At 35.2% G+C, this 23,838-nt stretch overlaps 2 protein-coding genes across 11 annotated transcripts; both read right to left on the bottom strand.

Annotated features, from left to right (window-relative positions):
* Positions 1 to 243: 243 nt before the first annotated feature.
* LOC121997961 (acyl-coenzyme A thioesterase 8-like) lies at positions 244 to 17,908 on the bottom strand. Of its 8 annotated transcripts, none has more exons than XM_042552654.1 (17): positions 17,607 to 17,908; positions 17,438 to 17,530; positions 16,788 to 16,855; positions 16,279 to 16,360; positions 15,643 to 15,689; positions 15,407 to 15,532; positions 14,873 to 14,950; positions 13,647 to 13,734; positions 10,048 to 10,160; positions 8,407 to 8,472; positions 8,286 to 8,341; positions 6,942 to 7,043; positions 6,788 to 6,844; positions 1,986 to 2,087; positions 808 to 856; positions 655 to 723; positions 244 to 570 (listed from the first exon to the last, which is right to left on the bottom strand). In XM_042552654.1, the coding sequence occupies exons 1-17, from the start codon at positions 17,620 to 17,622 to the stop codon at positions 487 to 489; spliced, it is 1,296 nt and encodes a 431-aa protein (XP_042408588.1). In that variant the 5' UTR covers positions 17,623 to 17,908; the 3' UTR covers positions 244 to 486. The 8 variants fall into 8 exon arrangements, with proteins under 8 accessions (XP_042408588.1, XP_042408590.1, XP_042408589.1 ...); XM_042552656.1 differs by having other exon boundaries at positions 6,942 to 7,040; XM_042552655.1 differs by having other exon boundaries at positions 8,407 to 8,469.
* Positions 17,909 to 18,041: 133 nt separating this feature from the next.
* On the bottom strand, positions 18,042 to 21,669 carry LOC121997963. Of its 3 annotated transcripts, none has more exons than XM_042552663.1 (7): positions 21,586 to 21,669; positions 21,199 to 21,301; positions 20,869 to 21,115; positions 20,412 to 20,564; positions 20,227 to 20,329; positions 19,946 to 20,060; positions 18,042 to 18,370 (listed from the first exon to the last, which is right to left on the bottom strand). In XM_042552663.1, exons 2-7 carry the CDS (start codon positions 21,244 to 21,246, stop codon positions 18,335 to 18,337), a joined length of 702 nt encoding a protein of 233 aa, XP_042408597.1. In that variant the 5' UTR covers positions 21,247 to 21,301; positions 21,586 to 21,669; the 3' UTR covers positions 18,042 to 18,334. The 3 variants fall into 3 exon arrangements, with proteins under 3 accessions (XP_042408597.1, XP_042408596.1, XP_042408599.1); XM_042552662.1 differs by having other exon boundaries at positions 21,199 to 21,247; positions 21,586 to 21,661; XM_042552665.1 differs by having other exon boundaries at positions 20,427 to 20,564; positions 21,199 to 21,247; positions 21,586 to 21,656.
* Between the last annotated feature and the right edge of the window lie 2,169 nt (positions 21,670 to 23,838).

The following is a 23,838-nucleotide window of genomic DNA, read 5'->3' as shown; positions in this document are numbered from 1 at the left end:
ACGCACGCACGAGCAGCGGCTGAGGTGGGGCCTGGCGAGTGGCCCGGCCGTAGAGGATGACTGACGTGGATGGCTCCACCAAGACCAGAGCAGCAGCAGCGTCCCAGGGCTTTACTTTTGAATGAAAATGAATGAATTTTTGTCTGGTAACGCTCATTTCAAACACCCTAGTATTGTCGGCTCCCCAATGAAATTTCTCAATATTATAAAAACTTGACAAAGCTATACACTGATTGATCAAGATGTCCAAACGTTGTTTGTTTATCTATTGACCAACTTTGCTTGGTTAAAGCTAAGCACTGATTGAATACTATACACATAAGTCCAAACATAAGCATTTCCTCTTTTACTCCCGTAGGTACTATTATTCAATACATCAGCCATCCTTTGAGGTGGTTAGACCTAGGCCCCCACCTTGAAATACAAATGGAGAATCTTAGTGCGAGCAGCACAACTTAAAGGCAGGAGAGGAACACCAAAGGGCTCTTAGAGCTTGGATTTGGGAACTTCATTTTGTACTGCTACTTTAGCTTTTCTAATAAGACCCTCTTGGGTTATTGACATGATTAGCTGCAGACAGATGCATGTATTCAGGATTCTGTCATTACAATTTCCAGAGGATAGCGCTGAATTACAAGGGAGCAGATTGATTACCTGACCGCTCTTGTTAAACATTTGACCATTGCATAATCCACGGCCTCCGCTAGCAGATGAGCTCTCCATCTGCATCAGTCAAGAATGTGATTAGGAGCCCAGGAAAATCATGTCAGAGAGTTGAGAAAAAAAAATGGTTGTCTAATTACCCACCACAAATAACAGCCAATCGTCCGCTCTTACAGGTCTATGGAACCAAATCCTAGAAAGCAAAGAACTGTAAAGATTCTTTTCTTAATCAAAAAGATCCTTTTCTTAACCAATGGCAGAAATAAACAACCCTTAAACTGGGGAAAGTAAACATACCATCCAAACAACAAAAAGAACTTCTGAATAATAGTTGAGAGTATTTATGACTAGTTCACAACTGATTGGAGATTTTGGTTTCCACTAAAGTAAGATATATTCTTCATATTTTATATGTTCATGCCGGGATGCAAACGTTTGAAGCACCGAAGGGGAAAGATAAAGAAGTAATTTGCTTCTCCCATATTCAGGTCGAGTAGAAGCACAGACAAACCTAAGTGTCCAAGGCATATTCACAACTCGCAAGATGACAGAATTTAAGTGAGATGACAATAATGTCAATTCATGCCGAAATAGCAGCATCATGGTAGTTTACAAGAGTTGACTGTGAATTAAAATTTCAATTATAACATCAGCAAACAAGATACTGGTATAATTTATGAGACACAAACTAATCACAATAGTTGAATCAAACAAGGGCTCAGACCAGATTAAGTTCATGTATGGAATCTATTGGTTACCATGTCATGCCTACTCACTAAAGCACTCTTGGGAAGGAATAAATTCCTAGACTAGTTTACGAAAATATTTTGGATCCAAACCAAGAAAACTTCGACAGAGAGCATGTAGTCCAACTAGTGGGGCACGAACCAAAGATTTTCATTCTGGCAGATGCCACTCATTTCAACTGACCACTTGAAGCAATTCCATCGAGCTGAACATTCCTATCCAGAGCAATGTTTAATAAATGAATTAGCTACAGAACCAGTTCCTAGTTTAAGTGGTTAACCCAGTCAGCTGGATTTTGGCTCTGGTTCAACCCAAATCAAAGAGCTACAAACTGCATGATATTCTTTTCACATCTTAGGAACATAATGGGTCTTATTTGAAGCTAATTAGATCCAAATTGAATCCTGGATCCCAAACTAGGTCAATCAATTAGGACAATCATGTCCATGACTTAGATAAAGACTATTAAACCATACATAATTATAATTCCACCCTTTACAGAGCTATTAAACTTGACATTTACAAGTAACATAGAGACAAAAAAGCAACATTATATTTAAGTTTTAAGAATATACGAATGATCCAAACTGAGAGATGCTGTCTTCAAGCCCCTCCTTCGGTGAGGATTTAGGCTAATGCCACCAAAGATAAGATCAGAAGCATATGCTACAACACACCTGCAAGCAGAACAGATATTGCAAATGGTATAAACAACGAAAAAAAAAATGGAAGACCAGGACTTAGTAAAAGTATAATAGCAAAAGAATTTCCATATCAAATGTCGCTGATATAATGTTGATTGTGGGGTCCTTAATACGAATGCTCAACCATAAGATCTATATATGTGAAAAATGCAAGGTCATGCATATAAATAGAAATGATATTCTATTTCTGAGTGAAAAGGTTATTGAATTGATTTTTTATGAAACATTCTCCTCTTGGTATTCACAGAAGAACTTCAATTGAGAAGAAAAAGATAATGTAATGTTTAGATGTTTGCTCCTCACTGAAATTTTAAATGTTTATTTATTTTTTTTAAATATTTGTTCCTCAGTTTTCAACTCCGCTCATGACAAACCAGCCATGGCTAGTCTCAAGCTCAGATAAAGGAGGAGGTTTGTGTTAGGTTGCCCGCTAGCGCTAAAATTATGACAAATATTCGATGAACGGATCTACTAAACTATTGTGTTAATGCTAGGTTGTTCCCCGAAAGAAACGTGCTCGGCAAGGACCGCTACATCTCCCGAACTTGAGTGTAGTGCTAAATATGTAAGAGTTTGCGTTACAGGATTTGACTATAACATATCGACAAGGGCCGCTATATCTCCATGAGAACTTGGATGTAGTGTTAAATAAGCATGAGTTTTCACACCATATGTTGGATAAGAACAAATATGATATGAAAACTAATAATCTAAGATTTGGAACACGAAACATAGGAACCCTCATTGGTAAATCAATGGAGGTAGTAGATACGATGATTAGGAGAAGAATTAATATTTTGTGTGTGCAAAAGATACACAGGAAAGTGTAAAGTAAGAAATGGAGTAAGTATTGTTGTAGATAGTTCTAGGAGTAATTAGAAAAGAGGATAGAATTATAGCCCTTAAGATAATAGTGACAAAAAAACTATGAATATAATTAGCGTATATGCATCGTAAGTAGGGTTAGATGAAACTACCAAATCAAGATTTTGGAACAACTTGGATGAAATATTACAAAACATTTTGCCAAATGAAATGATTTTAATAGGAGATAATCTAAATGAGCATATTGGAGTGAAAAATGAATATGAGAGTGTACATGGGAGTTATGGGTTTGGAATGAGAAATGAGGTAGGGAAAACTATATTAGATTTTGCGATAACATATGACCTTATATTAGCTAATACGTGTTTTAAGAAAAAAGAACCCTTAATCACGCTCAAAAGCGGAAATAATAAATCGCAAATTGACTTTCTTATAGTTAGAAAAAAGGATAGAAAGATTTGTAAAGATTGTAAGAACATCCCTAGAAAAAGCTTAACTATCCAACATAGTATCAATAGAAAAAATATATATATCTCTTAAAATTAAGTGGTGGAAGTTAAAAGATGAGAAACATAATATATTTAAGAAAAAGATAGGAATACAAATATTAGGTAAAATATACGGTAACTCTAATACGACATGGGATAAGGTGATATCAAAATTAAAAATAATAGCTAAGAGTACACTCGGTAAGTCAAAGAGACATGCACCAATAAGTAAGGAATTTTGTTGGTGGAATGAGAAAATACAAGAGAAAGTGAAGGAAAAACGAATACTTATAAAGAATTATATATTTATAAGAACGAGAAAAACTTAAAAAAATATACAATAGTCAAGAAAGAAGCTAAGAGAGTAGTGAATGAAGCAAAGAATGAAATTTTTGAACGATTATATCAAAAATTAGATACAAAAGAAGGGGAAAGAGACATTTATAGAATATCTAAAGTAAGAGAAAGGAAGATAAGAGATTTTATCCAAATAAAATGTATTAAAGATGAAAGTAATATGATACTAGTAAATGATGGAGAAATAAAAGAGTGGAAGATGTATTTTCATCAATTTTTTAATGAAAGTTTAAGTGGCCAACTTAACTTAGATAATTTAAGTAGGTCAAATGAACATAGAAATTTAAATTTTTATTGTAAAATTTAAACTTCAGAAATAGAATTAGATTTAAATCGGATGCACAATGGAAAAACCGTTGAACTAGATAATATTCCGATAGAGGTATGGAAGTGGCTAGGGAAATAAGATATTGAATGACTTGCAAAAGTATTTAACATGATATTGAAAACGAAAAAAATGTCAAACGAATGGAGAATAAGTACTTTAGTTCCCTTATAGAGAGGGAGACATACAAAATTGTACAAACTATAGGGGTATTAAACTAATACGTCATACCATGAAACTTTAGAAAAAAATAATAGAAAAAAGATTAAGGAGACCACGGCGACCGAAAATTAATTTGGGTTCATGATAATAGAAGCTATACATCTTTTTAGACAATTAATTACAAAATATCGAAAGTAAAAGTAAGATCTACACATGATATTCATTGACTTAGAAAAAACTTTTGATAGAGTCCAAGAGAAATTATATAAAGAATTTTAGAAAAAAAGGTATTAATATAATATATATTGAACTAATTAAGAATATGTATGAGGATGTAACGATCAGAGTAAGACTTCAGGCGGAGTAACTAAGTACCTATCTTTTTACACTAATTATGGACTAACTCATGCATACATTCAAGACACAGTACCGTGGTGCATGTTGTTTACAGATGATATTGTCTTGGTAGATGAAACACGTAAAGAAGTAAATGCTAAACTAGAATCTTGACGGAAAATACTAGAAGGGAAAGGTTTTAGGCTTAGTAGAATAAAGATAAAATATATGAAATTTAAGTTTAGCAATATTAGATGTAATGAGACAACTATTCAGATAGGAGAAGAACCGAGAGTTTTAGATATTTAGAATCATTTTTGCAAGACGATGGAGAGATTGAGAGAGAAGTCTTACATAGAATATAAGCATGATGGTTGAAATGGAGGAGAGCGTCGGGTGTTTTATGTGACTGTAAATTACCTCTAAAACTTAAAGGAAAGTTCTACAAAACCGTAGTTAGACTTATGTTACATGGAACTGAATGTTGGGCTATGACTCGAGCACATGAGCAGAAAATGAGAGTTGCAAAGATGTATTAAGGTAGATGTGTGGACATACGAGGATGGACAGAATAAGAAATGAGAATATTAGAGAGAAAGTCGAAGTTACATCTATCGAAGGAAAACTCTGAGAAACATGTTTAGGATGGTACGGATATGTACTTAGATAACCAATAAATGCTCCGGTTAGGCGATGTGAAACTATGACAAATACACATATTAAATGAGGAAAACCAAAATAGACTTGGTTAGCAACAATAAGACAAGATAAAATTTATTTAAGTATAGATAATGATATAGTAGGAGAAAGAGCTCAATGGCATAAAAAGATCCATATAGCCAACCCCACCTAGTAGGATAAGGCTTAGTGGTTGTTCCTCAGTTTTCCATCCAACCTCAATCGAGTTGGAATATTTTATGTATTCCTAACATAATCAACAATTTTTGATTAATCCTCTAAACTTTAAAATTAATGCACGTAACCTAGGCAAAGAAAACCGCATGCATATTGCATAAGGTTTTGCACATTAGAGTTTCAAGTTACACTAGCATAAAACCTCGTAATGCTTACCTTTCAATATTAGGATTATGGGGGGTCAAATCAAGGTTTAAAATGTCGTAATGCACCAGAGTTGTGGTTGTTAGAACCAAAAGAATTCAGATATCTCCACAATAATATAATATTATCCACTTTGGGCGTAAGCCCTCATAGTTTTGTTTCTGGGCTCATGATTGATTTTTCCCTTACAAGTCCATGATTCTTTACAGGTGTTTTCAATGTGGGACCTTATTTGCAACCATTCTAACTGAAACAATAGAGATAACTTTCCCTTACAAGTCCATGATTCTTTACATGTGTTTTCAATATGGGATCTTATTTGCAACCATTCTAACTGAAACAATATGATTTTAGTATTACATCTTGTCGTACCCATATACTTTTGATAATTATTTAATTTCAAATAAAAATATACACGAATTAAAAAAATAATTTCCATTAATATTTGAGAGCAATATGTTATAAATTATTATAAAAATCTCATTACGCACATTAAGAATGAGAATGAAACACCAGAAAGAAAGGTATACACTTGTATTTTGAAAAAAAAAAACCAAACGTATGCATGCATTAACAACGAGCAACTTATTGGCAAATTCTTTATGTTGCATTAGTGACAATAACTTATTTTTTTATTATTATTTTTTTACAAGGACTAATTCTTGGGTGGACGCCCTGGCCGACGGTCGGGAAGTGCGAGTGAGTCCTGATGTGGCGCCCTTACTACACCAAAAGTTCGAGCACCGTGGGCTTTCAAAATTGCCCGGTGAGGGAGCTCCCAAACAATAACTTATGTGGTAAAAGGAGATTCGCTCACCCCCCGTGCCCCCACCAACTCGTCCCTAAGTTAACACGGTGGCTACTAGCCATTAGTGCAAGTGGCCAAGGCATGGGAGAGAACATGCTCGGACGTCCCAAACAATAACTTATGAACTATGATAAAACGATTCAATATTCTATTCAATGAATAATCAAAGGACATGCTTTAAGATTAAAAAATGATCTATATTAAAGCACTACATGACCTAACATACATTAATCTCTAGTAAGTATACAAGATTTGAAGTCCCTTGCACAAAACTCCAAGATGAGTGTGTGCATTAAAAGTTTTAGTAAGTTACCTATGCAAAGCTGGGTCAGCTGTAAGTTTCCCTCTTGCTTTAAACCAATACTTCAACCTAACAGGGAATCAAAGTTTAAACCAAGAGCAATTTGTTCAATCAAATAGAAGGTTTTCTAGGAAAACAAAAGAATGCAAGCACAATAAATAGTTACCTTGGTTCAGATTGTTCTGAGAAATTGATTGCATCACAACTTCTTATCTCTATAGGCCAGGGAATAAATTTTTTACTATTAATTTTGTTTCGATATTCCCTGCTAGTTAAAAGTTGTAGTATAAGGATAAACATTTATAAAATATAAGGCGGAAACACATTACAAGGGATTATGATTCAAAAGAACAAATACATAACTGAGGATAGCATTTAATTATAAAAAAATTGTCAATGTCCTAAAGAATATCTAAAAAAAATGAAACAATAATATTAGAATTTAACCAAAAAAACTTTAATAATTAACTACAGAGATAGTAGGGTGGTAGGGGAAGAGCTTTGAAAATCCTGAAGCTCAATAGCTCGTCAACTAGATAAGGGTCGGTGATTGTGTTTTTTCCACCTTTAATGGAATATAAAGGTGTTTGTAGTAGTTTAAGCACATCATAATTCTATCGACATTGTATTTGCTAGAGTGAATTATAAAAAGAACAAAAAACAAAAACGACAAAATACAAATGCCAACTATTTGAGGAAACCTATTGGATCTTTGGTGAGGTCCATGTTCAGAACATGACAGTGGAATGCTGGTTGTCATACCTTTTTCGTCTGACCTTGTATTGGTGGGGTTTGTAAACACATTATTCTGAATCAACAATATTTCCTAAGTTAAATTAAATTACATCTTTGTTAGGCCATATTCATCATTTATTGTTCATCATCAAGTTTTGTAGACATGTGTAAGATAGTTTACTAGTACATTAAAAATAAGTCGTCTTTAAGGGTACATAAGGATATATTTTGTCACTTTTCACAGCACTATTTATAAATTTCTTGGTTCCGTGATCTTCTTTAATCACAATCATCCAAATATATGTGATTTTCAAATAATACTCCAAGTCACCAGAAATTTCACATTTCAAACTATACATACAATTAGACGATTAAGAAGATATATATAGAAAAATGATATGCACAAGGAAAAAAACTCAATGAAAACCTCAAGGATAGACACATAAAATGATGGGGCCCACAAAAAGTGAAATGGTGGGCCATGACTTTATGTGTCTATCCTTGAGGTTTTCATTGAGTTTTTTTCCTTGTGCATATCATTGCTCATATATATATATATATATTCTTATTTGTTAGCTGTTTGCCAGCAGCGGCATTAATCAGTGTTAAATTTTTAAGGATAAAGGAAGCATCTTATGGATGAAATGTTCATTTATCCTTTCCTAACCATCCAAGTATACTGAGTTTACAAGTGTATTGTTCTTATAGACTACAAACAATGTCACTTGGAGTGAAGTACAAACAAACAAATTTACAACTGGCAGTTACATCTTACATGGGAATATTGAAATCTGATAGACGCCTCTCTCTTAGCTCTTCTAGATTTGGAAGCTGCAATTGGATACGTGATTTACATTTAACATTGTCCAGATTAAATATGTAAAGCTTACACTTACAGTCTCTGGATCAGGTACATGTGGCATGCAAACTTCCTGATGTTCAAATTCTTCAACCACTTTCTGCTACATTGATAATGGAAAAATTGTTCAATATACTGTTAAGTAATTAGTGATGTTTGAGTGTCATAAGCGCATTGGATAATTATTCGGTATCAACTACTTTTGTGTTTGATTAAAGAATGGTCAGACGATGCTAGTAATTGATTAATCAATAGCTTCCATTTTGTTATCTTCTTTCTTGACTTTATCCTGGAAATGTTTCCTGCTAGTGTATATCAGCTAACAATTGTCTCCTCCTTTAACTAGTTTTAGGAATGATTGTCGTTCTGGCTACATTTTTCATTTGTTGGATGTAGTGTTTACCAATAGAGGTCTGATTTATTATACTTTCTCTGATGCTAGACACTAGTGTAGTTACATAGTAGATTTTAAAGATGTTATGGAGATAAAACTCTGTTCTACTCCTTTGGCAGTCCTCTTATCCTATTAATCAACATAGATATTACAAATGGATCCCTAGAATAAATGATAGTCACATTTAAGTCTGTAGCATTTCCCATTCAAATATTATAGAGACCAAACTTGTTACAGCTAACAGAGTCTATTGAGTCATCAAAACTACTGTATGTCAGCAACCATAAACATGCACAAGGCAACATGGTGTGCCTCTTCATACTGTCAAAGAGCAGGGCAAACCCATAGGTCTTACTCAGAGTGCTACTTATGACATGATTAGTGTTTGATATACTAAAACAATGTTAAAGTGATACAGAGTTATAAATTGTGGAGAATGTTGCTTTGATGCTAGAGCAACGTTTATATCTAAGTTGTTAGTAATATATATTGCTACAATGCTTCACTAATGGATCTGTGGGAGTGCATGATATAGTATTTTGCCATGCATAGTTGGATGTTTTCAGCAATGTTTGATTTGACTTGCAATTATTGAGTCAATGCATCTTGTTCTTGTCTGTTAACACTGTCATTCGTCTTCTGTCTAGCTCTTTTATTTGTGAAACTAACTTCATTTCAAATTGATTCAGTGTTAGCAATCCTTTTATTACTTTTTCTAGTTTGAAGAAAGTTTATATCGGTAAACTTGGTTAGGTTTAATTAAGATGTTTTGAGTGATTTGTCATTGTGCTTAAGTTGGGAGATTTTCATGTGTATCAATTGTGCAGGGTTACAAGTGTTGTTTTTGAGAAGATTAAGTAAGCTTGGTTGATGGACTCAATGGATCAAGCATGGAGCCATGTGGAGCTTCGACTTGCTAATTGTCATCAAGATTGGAGGACCCATTTTCTTCTGTACTCACTGTGCACAAGGTTCTGAGTATCCTATATGTTCAACGAACCGATTGATGAACTTAATGATATATGATTGGTACATATTGATTATTTATCATTACATCAGAAATATTTAAACTATGGTTCTATCCAAATAAGCAAATAGACCCTTAGAGAGAGATGGTAGCAAGTCAAAGAATTCTAGTAAAAATTAAACCCAGAATTCCCGAAAGCTAAAAGATGCCAGTGTGCAAAGAATTCAATATGTAAACGTAAAGGCCAAAAGATGATATAAAAACAAAATACCACGCACTACATGCAATGCAAAAGGATCTGCAATAAATGTCATTACCTGAAAAGAAGCAAGCAAAATGAATATGACCCTTCCATTTTGTTGGGCATCAACTTGTCTGGTAGCAAAGTTCTTGCCATCGTGAATACGATGAACGTGATATATAATGGGAACTATTAGCCAAGAATCAATGTAATCAACAATTAGATTAGTTTTTGATGAAAGACGTTCTGAAAAAATAAGATAAATATTGAGGAAAAAAAAACATAACAACATTGTAATCAACAAAGGAATGTACATATCTTCACAATGTCATGATATTGTCCACTTTGAGTCTAAACCTCTATGACTTTGATCTTGGGCTCTACCTAAAATGTCTCGTACCAATGGAGATATTTTACATCCTTTTAAACCCATGATCTTTTCCATATCTTTCTAATGTGGGACTTTGATTGTATCCCAACAATCCTCCCCTCAAACGAAAGACTACTATTACTCTCATAGTCCGACCTCCCCGCGAGCATCCGATCACTCTTGACCTGCTTTGGCCTCCCCTCAACTTTGTTCAAGGTCATCCCACGTGGCATCTGGTTTGAACCATGACTCTAATACCATTTGTTGTGTCCAAAAGGATATTCACATATCTCCACAATGACATGATATTGTCTATTTTGGACCTAAACCCTTATGACTTTGTTTTTAGGCTCTATCCAAAAGGTCCCACGTCAATGGGGATATCATATATTCTTTTAAACCAGTGTTGTAAATGGCGGTAGGCGGTGGTGAGGCGGTCACTTATCGCCTACTGCCTCAACCGCCTAGGCGATTGAATTTTTTTTAGGGGTCCTACAATAAAAAAGATAATCTAACAAGATAATTAATAAAAATTCAGCACCATATTAATAATAAAAAAGTAATATCACTATTTATACCAAAAATCTAAGTTAAAAAAATTTGAAGTTTCAATTCAACATGACAACAAGTCAAAAGGACTAGACTAAACATAACTAATCTTCTAAATCATCTACACATGCACCATCAACTACATCCATAATCCTCTCATCATCAGACTCAAAATCAACATCTTCTTTATTCTCCTCCTCCGATGTATCTAGATCCTCATCAAGTTCTCTAATGGAGATGTTCCTAACGCTCCTCCTTAGTTGTAGCATTTCAGCATTTCATCTGCTCCCGAGACCTTCGCCACCATTCTCTAAATAAGTCTCGAACCCGGCTCGACCTCATCTTCATCACCACCATCAACAAGCCAACCTTGAGCTTCTCTAGCTTGAGAGGATAAAAGCAAATCTTCATCATTAGACTTCCGCTTCAATTCCACCTCCGGTTGTTTCTCATTTTCCGCCATTAATCTTCAATAATAAAACAAATTAAAATTTAGTGCAACAATTTAATCTAAATATTAGAAAATTAAATATATAATAGACTAATAGCTATGTATATATCATCAGTACATTTGGGATTTTTTTTTTGATTATTTTTTTAGCTTGAGGATATGCCCTTTAGGATTTTGCCTTTAGACTTTAGATGTTAGATTAAGATATTAAGCACAAAAAATTTTTAAATTAAAAAATATCTTAGGTGGGGACGGGGTATGCGGTGTAAGTTAGGTTTTAATTATGTCTATTTAAATTATTTGAATCATAGCTAGGAGTTGATTAAAATTATTAACATAAAGTATTTGATTAAATTTAATTAAATCCTAAGTTTAAAAACAAAAAAACACAAAAAACAAAAAAACAGAAGTGTAATCGGTTTCTACTTCGTGAGAGCACGTGCGACGGATGCTCATTGGACGGTTCGTTGTGGGTCCACGGAAGCCTCGCTGGGCCCGGGTGACACGTCCGAGCCTGTCATCAAGCCCGCGCGATGCGTCTGTGCCCTCGTGACGGGTCCGTTGAGGTGTCCGTGCCCTAGCGACAGGTCCAGTGAGACGTCCTGTGTTCTTGCACAAGCCTCCGAAGGAAACTTTGAAATCTAGATTTTTGAAAACCTTACCTGATGACAGCAGCCGCGGTAGCGGCGGGCAGCAGCGCAGGCGACTTGCAGCAATAACTGTAGGTGGCTGACGACAGAAGCTGCGAAGCGGCTGCAGGCGGAAGGAGGCAAAGGTGGAAGGCAATTAAGTTTTTTTTAACCTACTTGTTTTACCCCGCCTTTTAAGTCCGCCTCCTCTAACAAAAGCGGGGCAGATGATCTCCGCCTCCCGCCTGGGCGCCGCTTAGGCGGCTACCTACAATGCCATTTATAACACTTTTTAAACCCATGATCTTTTCCATATCTTTCCAATGTGGACTTTGATTGAATTCCCAACAATCTTCCCCAAAAACTAAGGACCTCTCCGTGAGCATCCAATCACCCTGACCTACTCCGAGCATTCCCTGCAAGCATCAGGTCACCTTGACCTACTCCGGGCCTTCCCCGCAAGCATCTGATTATTCTGATCTACTCCGGACCTCCACGCAAGCATCCACATCTACATCCGATCACCTTGACATGCTCCAGACCTCCCCCGCAAGCATCCGGTCATCCTGACCTGCTCCGGGCCTTCCCCGCAAGCATCCGGTCACCCTGACCTGCTCCGGGCCTTCCCCGCAAGCATCTAGGTCATTCTGACCTGCTCCGGGCCTCTCCGCAAGCATCCGCCTTACTTGCTCTGGACCTTCTTCAGAAGCATCCGGTCATCCTGACATGCTCCGGCTTCCCGCAAGCATCCGCATCCGATCATTCTTGACCTGCTCCAAGCCTATCCGTGAGTATCTGATCACCTTGACTTGCTCCGGGTCTCCCCGCGAGCATCCGATCACTCTGACATGCTTCGGCCCTCCTCGCGAGCATACGAGCATTCGATCATCCTGACCTGCTCCGAGCCTCCCCATAAGCATCCACATCCGGTCATTCTTGACCTGCTCCGGGCCTCTCCGCAAACATTCGATCACCTGACCTGCTTCCCCGCGAACATCAGATCACCCTGACCTGCTCCGGGCATCCAACAACTTCGTTTAAGGCCACCCCACATGGCATCTTGTCTGGACCATAACTCTGATACGATTTGTTGTGTCCAAAGGAATGTACATATCTCCATAATGACATCATATTGTCCATTCTGGGCCTAAACTCATGCCAATGGAGATATCTTACATCTTTTTAAACACATGAGCTTTTCCATATTTTTGCTAATATGAAACTTTGACTGTATCCCAACAATGAAGCACCATAAATCTAATAATAACTACAAAACACTAGGATCTCCAATATGGTCAGAACTATGAAACAAAAAGTAAAGGCACGCGTTAATATAAAACTGGTAATGGATAGCAATGGTGGTTGCCTGGAGTAAATAGAACAAATTCTACAATGAAGATATAAGATAGAATCATGTCAGAAGCAAGAGAGTAGTTATTTCATCCTTTAGTAGCAGAAGCAAGAAAGGGTGCCCCCAGGGCGTAGCGCAGATGGTGGGCGCATGACATAAATTGGCAGCCGAGATAAACTTCTCCCCCGTGAGAAGAGGCTTCTTGGCAGCCCAGATAAACTTTCTCACCCATGAGAAGGGATTCTCTTGGGACGTTAAATATGACAAATAAAAACTAGTAAAATATAATGATTTAACAGGATATCCACCTGATATATAAACATACCATTGTTATGTCCAGCTAAAATAAACAGAGCATGCAAACTATGCACCAATTTTAGGCAATCCACTGTCTTAGATGCTGCTGCTAATGCCTAGAATAACAAAAATATGAGTTATAAGAGAGCAAAAAAGCATGGACTACCATAAACTAGTAAGAATATGAATACATCAATATATCCTACAATCTAAAGGTGATGTTAGTCTTGATAAGTGACTTTTTCCTAGAGTATTCTCTAATGCTGTAGGATTGAAGACAACCTTCAAATGATCATGACATGGATGACATGGAGCTTCAAGGAATGGATGAATCACACTCACTATGAATGTCTTGTCTTGTGAGCACAAGATAATTTTAATTTTCCGACAAATCTTCTATACCCTCTGGCATTAGTGAGAAGATTTAAAAAGTTTCCAAACAATTTCTAAAGGTTTTGAAGTCTTGTATTGTGCCAAAGTATTGGTCTCACACTAATGCGAGATGTGCCCGTGTTGAGCACTGTGTTAGTCATTGTGCCAAGCTCTAACAATAGCACAAAAAGGAGAAGAAGATGGAGGAGGTGGCAGTCCTATGTCAAGCCCTAACAGGAAGAAAATGTGTTGAATTCCATCTCAACATTTGTCCAGATGAATGTCAGGTGAGAAGGCATAATACAGAGAAGAAAAGGTCGTTCCAGCACTCCTAGATGAAGATGAGTTGTGCCAAGAATCAAATATCAACTAGTTTCATATTGTTTGCAGGATGTCATACACAGATGCAATGATTAGACAACTACAATGTCTTTATGTTGTCTACATGGAGTTACTTGTACCTATTAATGGTTTTCCAACATATCTCTATCCATGCAAAGGTCTAAAACATTCTTGAAGCTTAAGAGGTATGAAAAGATCAAACAAAAGGAAAATACTAGATACAATGAAATTCACAGCCACATGACTAACTTTATTATGACAATATATCAATTAATTTTATTTATAAAAACAAATACCAATAAATAGTCTAAAAATTATATTCATTGTAGGTTGAAAGTTGGACCTATCAACAATCAATGTATTCAGTTTTTCAACTTAGGAGCATAAACATCATATTAAATGGTCTCCCAACAGGCCAATATAATTAGAGATCAGATGTGAATTTCATCATATAAAATGCATCATGCTAATGAGAACAAGAAACTGAAACAGTTAGTTAACACGATAGAGCACACATGTGACTAGATTTTTAGATCATGCCTGTCCAATAAACTGGCCTCCAAAGACTTGTCTAAATGATGGAGAACCTGGCAAAGTAAAGCCTCGAAATATATCCACCTGCAAAATAATAATAAGCAATTAACTAAGATAACAAAAAAATTAAGAAAATAGAAACTCGGAACCAATCAATATCAAAGCAAATAAATCAAATGCAAAAGACAAATCTATATAATATGATATTTAAGCAGAAAATTCCTTTTGAAGAAAGTGTACTTGATGAAAAAAATCTTATTAGCTGTTACCATTTAAAATGAACCACAAGCTCTCATAATTTAGGTCTATAAAGTGGGAAATTTGCAAGGAATATATAGAAGAAATAAATAGATTTACAGTCATTATTTCCACTGAATTAGTGCTAACATTTATGTTCATCTAATTTTGTTAGAAAATAAACGTAATTAAGAGAGAAGTGAGGAAAAATGCTTGAAATTTCTATTAATCTTTCTACCTTATATCTTATTTTCAGAGGTGAGATGATGACAATTAGGAGTATGGACTGTATGATAGACCTACTTCCAGTGGCTCTAGGCACAATGTACGCTCCACAAGTGAGAAACCTTCAGATGCTTCATCTGCATTCCAAATTGATTTGGGTTGCAGTAAATTGCTATAATGGTCTGACAGCAACAAGCAGGTTAGCTGCAAAATTGGAGAAATAAAAAAAACAAAGCATCTAACTATTTCAACAATAACATAGAAAACCATTCTAATTTTCGATTGAATTGCCATTACTTTACAGCCAAATTTACCTTAGATAATGCTATGACATTAGCACGATTAATGCAACCATAATTTTCTGTGAAATGAAAAATAGCATTTGAGATGAATAGAGTGCTGAAAAAAATAGCAAATAAACAAATAAGCATTACAATAGAAGAGATTATTTTTAAGAATAACTTCAGACAACATCAGCCTACACAAACATATCTACAAGAAAATAGGTTGGATATAGGAGCCTTGAGACAATGTTTCACAGAAAATGAGAAGAATCATTCCACAACAACCATCACATGGAAGCAACAACTTTAAGCCAACCACTAACAAGCATAGCACTGGTCATGTGCAAAGCCAAATTTATAAGGCAAAGAGCTGAAAGGCTACCTATACCAGTTTGGTAAAGGACCCATACCAACTTCTCTATCAAGAGATATAAAAATTTATCCCTAATGTACATTTTGCTCTATCTTTACCCAACACACCAGAACATACTCTGTGCCTGGCCAAACTTCCAATGCTAGATATGATAGCCTTGTGCCGTGCATTAGAAAGTAGAATATATTTCTTGAAAAATAAAAATATTAGTAGTGACTAAGGCTAAAGAATCTCAAATTACTTTATTATAATGTGTTATCCAGGATGAAGTACTAAATAAGAAAGATTCATACCATGGCCAAAGGTGTCAAATTTTTTTAATGAGACAGTAGGATAATTTCCTTTTTCAGCATCTGCAGGTCCAGAAATTTCAGCCTAAAAACATGAAAAACACTAACTAATAATAAATTATATTTAAAATCACCTATTCTGATAATTTTTTTTTGTAAAAATAAAGAAATAAAATTCATTTCATAGAATGAGTAAAGCAACAGAGATAATTATGACAATGTTGTTAACTGAAAGCGAAGAATCCACAATTTGCATAGCAAGGACCGCAATCCACTTATTAGAATATCTTAAATTATAACTATCTCAAAATGGATAATCTGAAGATACACTAAAAAGACCTCTTAAATATTGTAAGAAATAAAAAGTAATTTATATTTACTACGAATGAAATGATCGACAAACATCAAATTTACCTTAAGCGACGTGAAAAAAAAGAAAGAAATCCTATACCATCAACTTCAGCAAAACATATTATATGAAACTCTGGTTAATGCCTTTATCGTGTCAATACCTGGCCCTCTAAGATGAAGTATATAAGCTCTCCAGTTTTCCCTTCGCGAACAACATATTCACCGTTTTCTAAAATTAATGAGAAAAAATTAGTTAGATATCGTAGAGGATTATGAGTCTCATATTTTGAATAAGAAGCAAACTTTTGCAAATTTCCCAATCTAGATGCCCTAGGGAAAAATCACTACTTCCCAAGAGTCTTTTGAACAGTCCAATAAAATCTCATTGCAGAAGCATCCTATGTGGTTGTTTTGATCAGTTCAATTAAATACTAATCTCGTGGAAATTAAAATTCAAAGGGAAAAAATATACAAACACTACATCCATAATAATTTCTACTTTCTCAAAACCTTTTCACGTCGGCGCAGATATTTTTTTCCTTGTCCTGATTGTATGAGCTACTCTAAGAATAAAAATCCTGTATCACGGCTATCCAACTCCAATTTTCACCGCAACTATACATTTAAATTCTCAAACATTCGCTTAGGGGGAAAAAATCATTTTCTTAATAAGTGAACTTAGAAAACCTAATAACTCCTCAAAATGAGAATGCCGGCGTACAAACTTTAATCAGAGAACCGAAAGAGGGAACATCGATGAAGCATACAGATTGTCACTATTGAGATGCCGGAAGATGAAAGAAGTACCCACCATAGCGCTTCACCCGGACAGACTGTGCGATCTTGCGGAGAGAAAGACTAGGGAGCCGCTGCAGCAGAGGGATTTGTGCCAGGAACTCGATCACTGAACGCGACGAAGAAATCAAGAAAAAAAAAGACACAGAAAGCGAGGATGAAACCCAACACTGAGTTCAGGGTACCTCTTCCGCGATCCATCGCCCGGAAAGGAAAGGCAAGCGAGAGGAATGGTTTTGGTCTTCACGATCGGTGACACATCTATTGATCCGGTCAATTGTTGGTCAACAGGTCAAACCGCCGTGTCGATATGATTTTTATAAGCATGGATCAGTATAAATAATTTTTTTTTAATCCAACTATCGAGTTCAACCGACTATTAAATACCATCTAATTCTTTGACCAATCTACTAAAATTTATTAAATGACCGATCTAGTCCAAAATTTCCTAACGACTATCATAATAAATTTAAAAATTATCCATAACCAACCGTAACTGAGATTGCATTGCCCCGGGATCAGTATAAATAACCCTTGAAATGAAAACTGGAGGTTTTATTGTACTTTGTATATATTTAATTTTTTTGACGAATTTACTCAGATACTTGTTCGGATTCAAATAGGGATAAATTTGCCTGCATTTCTTTTCGCAGTTGAAATTGGTTTAAGTGCAAAAGGCGAATGGTTTCCCATTCCAAATGCTGCTGCCACATTAACAAAATGGCCGGTAGTTCCATGTTTTCTACAATCTAGAGATACTGCTGCTGCGACGTTAACGAAATGCTCAGCAGATGACATTTTGGAACCTTCGATCTGCAAAATACTTGAGATGTAGTAGCTAAACGGCTAAGGCAAATCACAGCTTTGTAAGGAATTCTGTAACGATGATTCAGGCCTGAGCTTTGCATACATCTCACTCGGTCTCTGCGGCGGGGTCATTGTTAACAACCTGCATAGGCAACAACCTTCAGAAAATGAGGTGAAAGCGAAGTAAACAGAGCCATCTGGATGCATATTACCAATAGAAGATCAAATAGCAGAATATTGACAAGTTTTCTTTGGTTGAACACAGCAGGAAATGACGATCTTCGAATACCAAGAAGCATATGAGAGAAATTATTAAGAAACAATCAGATCCTGATATTTCTATTTATGCATTCATTTCATGCTTTTCCAATTTGACTGATTCTGATCTCATTGTGGCTAAGTTAGATCAGTATCGGCCTTTGACAATTTGATTTCATCCAAGAAATTGGACCTGGTCCATAATTAAGAGCAAAATCAATAGATTAAAAAGAATATATGTTAAAGCCACAAAAAAAAAAAAGGAAAAAAGAAAAGTTAAACCATTTTGAAATTGATTGGATATAGTTTGACTGAGAGAAATCCTTTGATTCTTAGTAGAGGTATTGCTTGATTTGGCAAGGAATCAAATTGTAGTTTCTGGTCAAAAGCCAAAAGCTCCAAAAGGTATCAAAACAGGAAGAAGATTAAAAGAGATTAGAAAGAAAAAAACAATCTAAGGTGAAAAAGGGAGAATGTTTTGCAAGAAGGGAGATGAATGAGTGCCTCGTACTCCTTTCATGTGCATATCTGTGCTAAGTTGTTTTAGTGTGTGTGCACTGTGTGATCCCAAGTGAAACCTTGAAGTGAAACCTAAACCTTGCTGGTGAAGGTACATTATTCACGAATCACCATCGAAAAGTTTTGGGGTTTAGGTTATCCATCATTGATAGATAACATTGTTTTATATTATGCACACTTCTTCTAAACAAAAAAATATAGGAGGGTAGATTTTATAGATATAGAGTAATCTAGGGGTCAATCAAATCCTAGCAACTAGGTTAGAACTAATCAAAATTTTATCTCCTTGGATCAATTCAAAACCAATCTAGTTCACCAAATTCAAATTCAAATTCAACTAGAATTAAACCAAATCCGATCCAACTAAATACCACAAATTCCACTTGATATAATCCATAATTACTTCGAACTAAAATATAAAAGTGCCTCTAATAATCCCTGTAAATTCAAAATTTATCACAATTAATCTCAAAATGAGGGAAATAATATTTAATTACTTCAATGAATTAGAGAGTGATGAAGTGAATAATGTCAATAGCACAAGAACCTTTAAATTTGTTGTTAAAATGTTCGTTAAACTACCAAAAATCAAGAGAGACCTAAGAAAAACATCAGCATATTGACTCTGATTGTTCCATTATATAGTAGATTCTTGTGCTAAGGAAACTCAACAAGCCCTATTATCTTGAAACTAAAAAGTTGACAAAAAAGATTTTCACTAGTTCATTTTAATGCATTGACTCACATTCAAAAGAGCATACATAAGGATCAGCATTTCACGTGTATCTAGTTTGCAATAAATCACATGTCCATGTCAGGAAGCATATTTCATATGAAGTTTTCCATTCAACAAATTGCTATTAAACCATAGAAAGTAGTTTCTCCTGCTCCTAGTTGTCCATTACAAACTTATAATGGTTAACCTTTCTAAATTTCATACCTGGCTAATGTAGTCTTTAAGTTTCTCAATAATGGATTCATCTAAAGCCCTTTCTGCAAGCTCAAACATCACAGTATTGCCTTCAGGGCCATTAACTTTCTCCTTTTGGAGGTACCTAACAAAGAAACAAGTACAGAAATCTAAGATATATATATATATATATATATATATATATATATATATATATATATATATATATATATATATATTTGAAAATAGTAAGGTATTTCAACATATAGTGAACAACTATGATGGATAGTTTAATATTTTAATGTCCTCACCTTTTCTGTATAAGCGTTTCAAGTGCCTGCTTAGTGTTACCAAGCACGTTGTTTTGGTCATTTTCATTTAAACCCAACCTTCCCAAGTGATGCCAAAGGTTTTCTATTACCATTATTTAAAAGAAAAAAAATTAGGCAACAAAATATAGAGAAGGCTGCATTGTTGACGAAATAAAATAAATTACCTTCAGAAAGTTTACCTCCTGACAGATGTATAATGCTGATAACAACAAAAGCAAAACCAGACAGATGTGAAGACTCTTTATCTTCAACAAATTCACTATAAACATCAGGAGGTAGCTGGCTCACAAGAATGTATGATTTTGACTCGAAGGCACCTACATGCACTGCTCATGTTAGACCATAAAAAAATACAACAAAGTCTGATGCAAAATTAGGGTTAAACATATGAATCCTTCACATAAAAAAATTTCCATCGTTTATTTTCTCCATCTTCTGCAAAATTCTTTTTTACCATAATTGTCTAGGTGCTATCAAGTTTTAGGTGGAAGACAATATCCCATTGCACAAATTCTTTATAGAAAATATCAAAAATTCACATGGAACTAATTTAGTAGCATCGTTGGACATTTTTAAAGTAGACATGCAAAAAACATTGAAGGCACTGAAGAGATGACATACTTTGTTGAGAAGCACGACCCTGTTTATTTGAGGAAGGGCGAGAACGTTGTAATTCTTTCATCTCGTACCCAAAAATGCTAGAGATTTTTTCTCTGGCTTCGTTTATGACAAGAGCTGGGAGTGAACGCTGGTGGTAGTTTCTAGTTATCAATTGAGTCAACTCCTCCCTCTTTATAGGGCATCCAGAACTTTGGTGGGTCTTGAAAAGTACATAACGGATTACCTCTCCTACCAGCTTGTCTTTCTCCTGTAGCAAAACAATTTATTTTCAAATTGCTACAGCCTCGTTAGAAGGGAAGAAACAACTAGAAACGAAGGAATATCACATACCTCTTGAGATACACCAATTTGCGAGTACTCCTCATTGGATGTTGTCATCCTAGTAGATCAATGCCAGTTTAGAAGCAGCCAACGAATGCTATGTTTTATTTTTCTACAATTAGACCATAGTTTAACTATCTTTATAAAAGCGAACAAGAGTGAATGATAGATAAGATGCTTGTGATGGTTTCCAGTGTCGAGCCGTGCCGGTAGGCCGTCCCGCTCGCTGAACGGCACAGAGACGACTCCAGCACGGCGGCATAACGGAAATCGAGGGAAAGAAGAGGGACCGAGGAGATGAGAATGAAATGAGAGGAGTGCGATGGAAATCAGAGGAAGAGGAACAAGACCGGTAAGAAAGAAGAGAGGTTAGAGGAGAAGAAGAAGCGTACTGACCGGCGAGCGTCGGCGTTAGGCGACAGAAGTGGGCGGCGGGCGCAGCGACTGATGCGGAGGGGAATCGGGGACGAGGAAGAAAAGGGTAGTACTATATTTTTAAATGATATTAATTTAGATAGAAAATATATTAGATTTTTTTTTTAAATGATACGTAATTGGATATCAAATATACTTAATTTTTTTTAATATGGTGTTAAATTTAGGAGAAATTATATTAAAATAGAAAAAAAATATACTCAATTTAATAGAAAATATAGTCGATTCTTATGTAAAATGTTAAATTTAAGAGGAATTATACTCATTTTTTGACCTTTTGTACCTAAAAAATTTGAGGGACAATAAGGTCATAATATTTACATGAGGGAGTTGAAGTAAACAAAATTTTACATGCACGGAGTGAAAACAAAGTTTTTTATGAGTGGAGATTGAATGCATAATTCAAATTATGATTGAGGATTTTTCTCTACTTTACCGAAGGGTAAATTTACATGCAGTCCCCATTGGCAAACACAATTTTACATGCACTCTCCATTGAAAAAGAACTTTATTTTCACTCCCTAGTCTCTAATATACTTATCTAATTGTCCCTCATATTTTAAGTATAAAAAATTTAAAAATGAGTATAAATCGTCTTATAAAAATTAGGGGGCGTTTGGTTTAGGGTAATAGGAGTGGGGAATGGGAATGAGAATCATTGATTCCCATTGTTAATGTTTGGATTATAGGAATAGGAATACAAATAAGGGAATGAATCCTTAAAATTGGGTAATAACTCATTCCCATGTACCTCCCCTTCAATGAGCCATTACCCTATTTTCATCAATCAAAATATTCCCTTATTCCAAAAATACCCTTGACTTAAAACTAAATTTTTCTCCATTAATATCAAATATCAAAATATATTTATTTATTTTTTCTTTCATATCACTTATCTCTCCTTATTCTCTCTCATTATATTTTCTCTCTCATCATTTTATCACACTTTCTCTCTCCTTAATCTCTCCTATCACACTCTCTTTCCTCTTTCTTTTCTCATTACACTTTCTCTCTCATCATATTTTCTCTCTCCTCGATCTCTTCCATCGCACTTTCTTCCTTCTTTTTTTCCTCATCACACTTTCTCTCTCATCATACTTTCTCTCTCCTCAATCTCTCCCATCATATTCACTATTCTTTTTTTCTCACCATATTTTCTCTCTCCTCAATCTCTCTCATGACACTCTCTCTCCTCATTTTTTCTCACTATATTTTCTCTCTCTTCATCCTCTCTTATCATACTTTCTCTCACATCATATTTTCTCTCATCATGCTCTCTCAAATCACACTTTTTTTTTTCATTTTATCTCATCACACTTTCTCTGTCTTCATTCTTTCTTATCACACTTTCTCTCTCATCATTCTCTTTCATCATATTTTTCTCTCACATAGCAATTGCGATAACATCAATATCTGTCCGTGCTAAACACCTAAGACCGCCATGTCATAGCTGGGCCCGTATTCACCGTGATTTACTCCCTCTCATACTTGTGGGGCCGGGGTGAGGGGGCCGCTGGGTTGGCGGTTCCAACCTTTTTGCATCATATTTTTCTCTCACATTCATCTTTCTCTCATATCTAATTTTTTCTCTTATTTTCCTTTAAAGGTAAAAAATGAAACTTTGATTTATTCCGATAGAAGATATACAACTAACCAAACATTGCTTTTAAGAGTGATATCCATGCTCATACCCATTCCCATTCCATAATACAATGATTTCTATTCCGATTCCTATTCCTAGGAAAGAACCAAACGCCCCCTTATAATTTTTTAAACAAATTTCAAAAACTTAATATCTAACATTTAACAAAATTTTAAAAATAACTTAAAATACGAAATATGTAACTCCCTTCACACAACACTGGCACAGACTCTGAGATGTCCTCGGCTTATGGTGCAGCATAGATATTCTGTCGAATTTACAAAAAAAAAAAAACTTTCCTCTCTAAATGAGCGCGAATAAGACCGGTCGCTAGGTCACAACTTTACCTTTTATATAATATTATAAATACAAAATACATTAAAAATTAATTATTATAAATAATAATTCAATTATTGAGTATTCAGAAACTCGGACAAGATTTAAAATTTTATCAAAAAATCAACCTGCGTATTTTGAATCCATCTACGAACCACCCTCGAAATTTCGCTATTTGCCTTATAATGGCACCTTCTAAATGTCATAAGATAATAAAATTAATTCAAATCTCAATA

Source organism: Zingiber officinale, chromosome 6A (genome assembly GCF_018446385.1).
Source record: "Zingiber officinale cultivar Zhangliang chromosome 6A, Zo_v1.1, whole genome shotgun sequence".
In the NCBI taxonomy this organism is placed as follows: Eukaryota; Viridiplantae; Streptophyta; class Magnoliopsida; order Zingiberales; family Zingiberaceae; genus Zingiber; species Zingiber officinale.
The sequence above is the reverse complement of the archived record's forward strand: the minus strand, read 5'-3'. Positions and strand labels throughout refer to the sequence as shown.

Bases quoted from the DNA above. Each gene is read 5' to 3' on its own strand.
- LOC121997961 (XM_042552654.1), bottom strand. The intron at 13,735-14,872 runs GCATGATCTAAA...TTGTTATTCTAG, and splicing joins GAGGCCAGTTTATTGGACAG to GCATTAGCAGCAGCATCTAA. The intron at 8,342-8,406 runs GTAAGTGTAAGC...ATCCAATTGCAG, and splicing joins ATGTACCTGATCCAGAGACT to CTTCCAAATCTAGAAGAGCT.
- LOC121997963 (XM_042552663.1), bottom strand. From the start codon at position 21,246: ATGACAACATCCAATGAGGAGTACTCGCAAATTGGTGTATCTCAAGAG. The intron at 20,330-20,411 runs GTAATTTATTTT...TAATGGTAATAG, and splicing joins AGGAGGTAAACTTTCTGAAG to AAAACCTTTGGCATCACTTG. The intron at 20,061-20,226 runs GTGAGGACATTA...TTTCTTTGTTAG, and splicing joins GAAACGCTTATACAGAAAAG to GTACCTCCAAAAGGAGAAAG.